General features: G+C 41.1%; 1 protein-coding gene across 1 annotated transcript in view; it reads left to right on the top strand.

Moving 5' to 3' along the window:
• The first annotated feature begins 5,348 nt into the window (after positions 1-5,348).
• umodl1 (uromodulin-like 1) overlaps positions 5,349-9,096 on the top strand; it is a 66,031-nt gene continuing 62,283 nt past the window's right edge. Inside the window, 4 exon segments of the mRNA XM_061896429.1 lie at positions 5,349-5,418; positions 5,489-5,628; positions 5,630-5,732; positions 5,800-5,946. Of these exon segments, the coding sequence (XP_061752413.1) occupies positions 5,349-5,418; positions 5,489-5,628; positions 5,630-5,732; positions 5,800-5,946 (460 nt within the window).

The raw sequence follows: 9,096 nt of genomic DNA, 5'->3' as shown, positions 1-9,096 counted from the left end.
AAAAGTATAAACAGACATGAAACAACTAGTGGCACACAAATGAAAAAAAAAATATAAGAAAAGCCACGCGATATTATTAGTTAGAATAACAGCAAAAACAGTGACACTTAGCACGGGGCAGTAAATCCTACAGTAGCAACAATCCCACGCCTCTACCTTAAATTTGGTATAGACCAATAATGGCAAGCAGGTGTGGGCCGTGGCTCTGCCCATCTCCAGTAAGGAAGGAAACAAGAAACAAGATTAGGAGTAGCAAAAATAAACACGTCAGAGGGCATGCAAAGTGTCACATTTTGGTTGCAAATCTTTTACTTGGTTGCAAAAAATTTATTTGGTCAGAAATATTTTTCTGGGTTGCAAAAGGTTGTTCTTTTTGGTTGAAAATATTTCTATGGATTACAAAACATTTTTTCTGTGAAGGACACTGAAATCAATAAATTTTTGGCCGCATAAATCACACTAAATGAGTCATACCAAAGACTATAAAAATGGGATCCATTAACTCCCTGCTTGGCACTCAGCATCAAGGGTTGTAATTGGGGGTTAAATCACCAAAAATTATTCCCGGGCATAGCCACCGCTGCTGCTTACTGCTCCCTCACCTCCCAGGGGGTGATCAAAGGTGATGTGTCAAATGCAGGAAATAATTTTGCCGCACCTAGTGTTTGTGTGACAATCACTGGTACTTTAACTTATACAAGAAACCATTGAAATCCTGTAGGGAGGGACAATTACAATAGTATGCTTGTTATAACATCAGTGGAGAAAATATGTTTACCTCGCTGACAGGCCTGCCCCTCTCAGCAACACAACCGAGCAACCGCCATGTGACACAATAAGGCGTGGCACAGTCTTCATTTTCCTTATGTATGATCAGAAAACTCTACCTCAGCACTGGTTTGAAAGATTGCACAACATTAATTTTAGTCTGCACCGTTCATCTGGCATCCTAATGAAATACCATGAATTGATTAATGTGGACCCCGACTTAAACAAGTTGAAAAACTTATTCGGGTGTTACCATTTAGTGGTAACACATGTAATGAACTGTGCAATCTACTAATAAAAGTATCAATCAATCAATCAAAACCCTAGGATAGGAGCATGTTTAATTAGGCTCATTTTATTAAAGAACATTATCTTCTCTCTGATGCAGAAATCAGTCGGTGTATGAAGGTTCTGAATTGTTTTAATCACACATAATGACATATTTTTTATGGGTTTAATGACAAAATCCTTCTTCATATGACATCCAGTGTACAGTATACGCAAGGAGGCTGGTACTGCCATGGTTACCTGCGTGGAAAGCTCATCTTTGGGGACGCTCCATGGCTTCTCTCTTCTCAGCACATCTCCCTGGGTGTTGACACACTTACTGCTCTAGCAGGAAACAATACAAAGAGCAAGATACATCGCAATTAAACAAATCAAAAATAAAACAAGACCTGGCAGTTATTAGAAAAGACTACTCTAAAAAGAGTGTAATGTATGGTTGTCCTCAGAAAAGTTTTTCACTTTCGATACCATACTGATATTGAAGCATTGAGTGTTGTCCATCAGGACATCAGCAAGAACCATACATTTATTATTTTGTAGTGACAAATTTTAGCAAAGGTTTGATCAAGTGAAAGGACTTTGTATGTGTAAGTAATATTCAACTACAATTATTTGATAAGTAGGTGCTGTTTTAGACTACAATATTGTTCAATGAAGGGCACCTATTACAAATGTTTCCCTTTGTAAATGACTTGACTAAAATAGAAGAAAAGACCAACCTTGTGTGTTTATTGGAAGAAATTTAGATGTTTACTGGCTATCCAGAATTATTCAAGTATACACGATGCAGGTTTGCTTGTATTGGAAATTATGGATGAGAGACATTTTTTTGGGGCTGAAACAGACCCAGATTGGAACACTCTCAGTAATAAAGTGGAACCTCAATTTAAAACATAGTTGGTTTGTATATTAAAGCAATTTTTTCCATAAGGAACAATGTAAACGAGAATAGCCAAAGAAAGTGGGTGATTTGGAGGGAGTCTCGACAACGCTGTGGATCCTTTCTGAATGTTTCAAACCACAACATCACTTTTCCATTGCTTTCTTTCGGACACATTAAGATGGCAAAACCTTAACAATTTTGTAAAATGGCTAAAAACCCCACGAGCAAAAGACAACATTGCAGTGCTGACTGACCACAATGGATATGTTGCCTGGCACAAAATGGCTGCACTGCAGGCAAACAGAGGGTAGATGAGATGTTGGTACACTGGGACAAGGCCCGAACAACAAAGCTTATTTCTATTCTTAAATAGTGGGGCGGGCCCCTCTGGGTCATGGGGAGCCTAAATGCCGAGAGACTTTCAGTATTGTGTCTTTTTTCATTCTTGAACGATACATTAGCCTCCAGCTAGGTGGCAGCACTGCTCAAATTAATCAACAGGCTCAACCAGGAAATATGATGAAGTATCTTGTTTGCCCTTTATTGGTTGTGCTAAAACATGCTTGCATACATGAAATACAGATGTCCTTTAAAGTTGTCTAACCATTAGACCGGTACTTCTTATATAGTGGGGCGTAGGGCTGGGCTATATGGACGGAAAAGTATATCTCGATTTATTTTTACTTTAAGTCGATATTCGATATATATCTCGATATAGTTTCCAGTAAAAGTATGCATACAAAGATATTCATTTTTGAGCGATATTCACTGAAATGGAACTGAAGGACAACTGTCCTGTAAACAGTCAGTGGCACTTTTATTGACCAGTTAGTCAAGATGGGTATTAATAGCACAGAAAACAAACTGTACAATCAGCACAGAATTACATAACATAAATAAAATGATCCATCTATGATCTCGGGCTTCACGGTGGAAGAGGGTTTAGTGCGTTTGCCTCACAGTACGAAGGTCCTGAGTAGTGATGAGGTGGCGACTTGTCCAGGGTGTACCCTGCTTTCTGCCCGATTGTAGCTGAGATAGGCACCAGCGCCCCCCGCAACCCCAAAGGGAATAAGCGGTACAAAATGGATGGAAAATAAAAAAAGGATATCTATGATCCCCCTCATTTCGGCATACATTTTTGACAGGGCTTCTCATGCAAAATATGCAACTGGAGAACAGTCATAATTTGGGTTTACATGGTAAACAACTCAAATGAATGTTTTATCCAGACACATACATTTGCACAAATGTGGCCAAGTAGACGCATCGTGGGTTTCCTGGACGTCGTTTACATCGCCAAAAGAAACATCTAAAGAAGAGAATCCCTATGAAATTTTCCACTAGTTTTTTATAAAACTATAAATCGCTCGCTTGAAAATTCCCTCTTCTCTTCCCCGACTCTTTTGTTGTCATTTGGGATGTATGTTGTGATTTCTCTCCCTGGTTCCATGACCCACCCTATCTTGCCTCTGATTGGCTTGTTCCTAATGCTTTGCTCTAATCTCAACCAATCGATAATCATCATAGTAAACCATACTTAACGACCCTCCCGATTTTCCCGGGAGACTCCCGAATTTCAGCGCCCCTCCCAAAAATAACCATGCTCCCGAATTTCTCTCGATTTCCACCCGGCCAACAATATTGGGGGCGTGCCTTAAAGGCACTGCCTTTAGCGTCCTCTCTCACCTGAAAAGGAGATTAATATATGTTTCCGTTATCCACAGGTTTAACTATAACCCATAAAGTAGGCAGGCACGGAGCTATTTCTCAGCGCTGTCATGATCCGTGGTCTGGATCATGTTTTGTTCTGTTAGTTTTGGACTCCCTTAGTTCCTGTTTTGTGCACTTTGGGTGTTTGTTTTGGTTACCATGGGTGCTAATTGGTTTCACCTGCCTCTGATTAGTGCTCGGCATGTTCACCTGCTGTTGAGCACTAATCAGAGAGCTATTTATTCACGTTGCTCACCACAGTCGGGTTGGCTTCATTGATTTGCGGGATGCAACTGTCACTTTGGTGTATTTTTGTTCTTGATTCTATGCTAAGTTGTTACCTTAGCTTTCCGTGCGATAGGCACGTTTTTCCTTTGTTTGATTCTGTCTTTTTGGTACTTGTATGATTAAATAATCATCTCCTACCTCATGCTGTCGTCCGTAGCTGTCCGTCCTGCATTCCAAGAGAACAAACCTCGACCCGACCCGCCACACGTGACAAGCGCGTGTTTATTCTAGCCGGCATGTTAATACACTGACACATCATCATGCATTGCTTCAAAACTACAGCAAATAGTCCAAAAACTTAACAGAGACGAAGCAGAAGAACGAAGAAGAGACATGGCGATGAGGAGTAAGAAGAAGAAGTGCGCTTGCAAGTTCCAAAATGATCGGAACAAAATAATTTCAGTTCATCCAGGACAGCTCGAAGGGGAAGGGGTATGCTGCCTGCAAATTTTGTAGATCAGACTTCTCCATTGAACACGGTGGCCGAACGGATATACTCATTCATGAAGGTATTATGTGTATATATATATATATATATATATATATATATATTATATATATATATCAGAAATTCTTGAAAATATATACCCCCCTCTGCCCCCCCACCTCAACACACACACACACACACACACACACACACACACACACACACACACACACACGCACACACACACGCACACACACACACACACACACACACGCACACACACACACACACACACACACACACACACACACACACACACACACACACACACACACATACACACACACGCACACCCCATCTCCCGAATTCGGAGGTCTCAAGGTTGGCAAGCATGTAGTAAACAACCAACCAATCATGGATGTTCTTATACGTGCAAGCATGTCTTGGAAGGAGGAAGGGGAGGAGTTTAGTAGCCCATGAGATGGGGTGGGAAGCGGGAGAGAACAAGGAACCCAACAAATAAGCAGCGTTTGGTCATTTTAACGTGAAATAAATTATATCGATATTATATTTTTTTAATTCATATCTTGTTTAAAAATATATCATACAAACTCTATGTATCGCCCAGCCCTAGTGGGGCGGGCATGATATGGTGTTGGTGTCTCCAAGGAGGGGCATGTCGAAAAAAATAAATAAAGACTACTCTAAAGTAACGGTACTCTTACTTATTCACCATTTTTGGCTGCTCTGTATTGACCACACACATGAGAATATTTTGCAAGTCCAACACATCATAAACATGTTCGCTGCTGTGTTTTTCTCATCCATGATTAAGAAGCAACTGAAGGAGGCGGGGGAGCAAGAATCCCCCCTAAGGATTGAGTATTTCAGTACATCTATCCAGTGACTCAGCATAACCCAGCAGAGAAAACAAGCGCCTAAGATGTTGCCGTTAAATGAATGACTTAAATGATGACGAAAATGCGTTGGATGCTCATCGTTTGGACCCTGTTGGCCCTCCTGGCTCTTTGTACTGGACAACAAGATGCAGGTATGACTCATTTATGACATTAGTCATTGATCATTTGTGCCTAAAACCAAACAGTGTTATTTCACTGTAGGAAAAGGCCTCTCTCCATCTGGCTACCATCTTTGTTCGTACAATCGGACCCTCACTGTGAGTTCCCTTGTCTTGCGGGAGGTTCCTTATGTCGCGACAAAACCTTGCGGAGGCTGGTTGTCCTGGACGACATGTACAGTGAAACTTACAGAATAGTTCACCTGACGGAGTACCGCGCAGAGTGACGGCGCCGGTGACCAGATGTTGCCATGGTTACGTGCAAGTGGGAAGCTACTGTGCCCTGCGTAAGTGCGCCGCATCAATGGTTGACTGATGATGTCACTTGTAAGATGTTGCTTTCTCTGAATATAGCTCTAAACCGGACCGAGGAGTTCACAAGCAAACCCGGATCTTGTCCGGCAGCCAATGGCTCTCATTCCAGTGGCGGCGACTGTGACTGGGACATAGATTGTCCAGGCTGGCAGAAATGTTGCCATTTTCTCTGCAGTGGAACTTCAAGTTAGTTTCCTAATTCCATGTTTAATGTGTATCCGACAGTAGGAATGGGTGTTGTTAAAATTTTAACCAATATCAGCACCAAATTGGTGCTCTAAAAACTGATCATCTGCGTGACAGTTCTTGTTTTTTTTTTTCTTGTTTTCCTTTTATTAAGCATTTTCTTTCTGTCTAGCTCTGTTTTTTTATTCCACTTCCTGTTTGATTTTTTTTTGCAGTGACTTCACCACTGTTTCTGACTGCTGTTCTCCACGCCTGCTCTTGATTAGTGATCAGGGGACTTACAAGCCTCTGATCATTAATGGGGAGGGTTTATCTGTCAGTGTTGCCTTCCTGCAACTCTAGTTTGTTTGTCTAGTGCAGTGGTTCTCAAATGGGGGTACGTGTACCCCTGGGTTTACTTGAAGGTATGCCAAAGGGTACGTGAGATTTTTTAATAAATATCATAAAAATAGCAACAATTCAAAAGTCCTTTATAAATATATTTAATGATTAATACTTCAACAAAATATGAATGTAAGTTCATAAACTGTGAAAAGAAATACAACGATGCAATATTCAGTGTTGACAGCTAGATTTTTTGTGGACATGTTCCATAAATATTGATGTTAAAGATTAATTTTTTTGTGAAGAAATGTTAAGAATTAAGTTCATGAATCTAGATGGATCTCTATTACAATCCACAAAGACGGCACTTTAAGTTGATGATTACTTCTATGTGTAGAAATCTTTATTTATAATTGAATCACTTGTTTATTTTTCAACAAGTTTTTAGTTATTTGTACATCTTTTTTTCCCAAATAGTTCAAGAAAGACCACTACACATGAGCAATATTTTGCACTTTTATACAATTTAATAAATCAGAAACTGATGACATAGTGCTGTATTTTACTTCTTTATCTCTTTTTTCAACCAAAAAGGCTTTGCTTTGATTAAGGGGTACGTGAATTAAAAAAATGTTCTCAGGGGGTACATCACTGAAAAAAGGTTGAGAACCACTGGTCTAGAGTGACCAATGTCCCTGGTGTCTTTTGCTCTTTTTTACCTGCCCGTTGCTTCAAATCTCCGCATCCTGGTGTTACGCCAAATATTGACATGCGAGTTTGTAATAGCTTAAGTGGTGCCTGAACTGGTTTGTGAAAAAATAATGCAATAATACAAAACATAGAGAATGCGCATAAAACAATTAGCTTGAAGGGTTATGCGTTTGTACAGTACGTGTCAAAAGTTTAGACACACCTCATTCAATGCGTGTTCTCTATTTCCATGGCTATTTACATTGTAGATTGTCACTGAAGGCAGCAAAACATGAATGAACACATGTGGATTTATGTACTTGTGACGGGTCTCCAACCCGGATCGTGTGGGTTGCAGTGCCGATCGATACATGACGCATCATAGCAGGTTTGACTTGTGTTTATTCTTTCAATAAACCTTTCGTCTTCTGGCCATTCGGTCGCGCCACTTTCTAGCGCGCGGGCTCTTCCTGCTGGTCGCGGCACACCTTTCGGTGGCCGGTGTCTGCGTCTGCTGCGGGGGCTCATCTTGCTCGGGGTCTCTCTCGTCGTGATCGTGGTCGTCGTTCGCCGTGGTCTTCTCTCCTACTTCTTCCCCGAGTGATCCTCCTTCGCAGCAGAAGATGATGGGATTGAGAACAGGTGTGTAGTTTACGCACCTGACTCGGCTGGCTGCAGCGTCGCTTGGAGTGCGCCCCGCCTCTCTACTTCGCTGCATGCTCCGCCTTCTCGCCGCCATTTTGGGCCGGATCATCGTTTGTCCGAGCCTGCTGTCGGCTCCTCGGCTCCGTCCCTCCACAGTATTTTACAAAAAAGGTAACATAACTGAAAACATGTTTTATATTATTTTTTTACATTATATTTTGATGCCTTCAAATGGTAAATGGGTTGTACTTGTATAGCGCTTTTCTACCCCTTTTTAAGGAGCCCAAAGCGCTTTTCCAGTTTTTCCACATTCGCCCATTCACACACACATTCACACACTGACGGTAGGAGCTGCCATGCAAGGGGCCTCAACAAGACACATCAGGAGCAAGGGTGAAGTGTCTTGTCCAAGGACACAACGAACATGACTAGGTTGGTAGAAGGTGGGGATTGAATCCGTAACCCTCAGATTGCTGGCACAGCCACTCTACCAACTTCGCAACGCCGTCCCCAGTGACAATCTACAATGTAAATAGACATGAAACTAAAGAAAATGGATAGAAAGTAGAAGGTGTCCAAACTTTTGGCCTGTACTATATATATATATATATAGTACAGTACTAATTCATATTATTAGAATATCATGAAAAAGTTGATTTATTTCAGTAATTATATTCACATTGTGAAACTTATATATTATATCAATTCATTACACACATAGTGATATATTTGAAATGTTTAATTCTTTAAATTTTGATGATTATTACTGACAATTACTGAAAATCCCAAATTCAGTATCTCAGAAAATTAAAATATTAGTTACGACTAGTACCAAAAAATATTTTTTGGAAATGTGGGCCAACTGAAAAGTATGAACATGGAAAGTTTCAGCATGTACGGCAATCAATACTTAGTTGCAGCTCGTTTTGCTTGAATTGTTGCAGCAATAAGGCGTGGCATGGAGTCGACCAGTCTGTTGCACTACTCAGGTGTTATGAGATCCCAGGTTGCTTTAATAGTGGCCTTCAGCTCTTCAGCATTGTTGGGTCTGGCATCTCGCATCTTCCGCTTAACAATACCCCATAGGTTTTCTATGGGGTTAAGGTCAGGTGAGTTTGCAGGCCAATCAAGAACAGGGATACCATGGTCCTTAAACCAGGTACTGGTAGATTTGGCACTGTGTGCAGGTGCCAAGTCATGTTGGAAAATGAAATCTTCACCTCCATAAAATTGGTCCTTGGCAGGCAGCATAAAGTGTTCTAAAACTTCCTGGTAGACTGCTGCATTGACCCTAGACCTCAGGAAACACAGTGGACCAACACCAGCAGATGACATGGCACCCCAGACCATTACCGATTGTGGAAATTTGACACTGGACTTCAGGCAACGTGGATTCTGTGCCTCTCCTGTCTTCCTCCAGACTCTGGGACCTTGATTTCCAAAGGAGATACAAAATTTACTTTCATCTGAAAACATAACTTTGGACCACTC

The sequence above is a fragment of the Nerophis ophidion genome, linkage group LG04, assembly GCF_033978795.1.
Source record: "Nerophis ophidion isolate RoL-2023_Sa linkage group LG04, RoL_Noph_v1.0, whole genome shotgun sequence".
NCBI classification, from domain to species: domain Eukaryota; kingdom Metazoa; phylum Chordata; class Actinopteri; order Syngnathiformes; family Syngnathidae; genus Nerophis; species Nerophis ophidion.
Note: the sequence above shows the minus strand (reverse complement) of the source record. Positions and strands in the feature narration are given on the sequence as shown.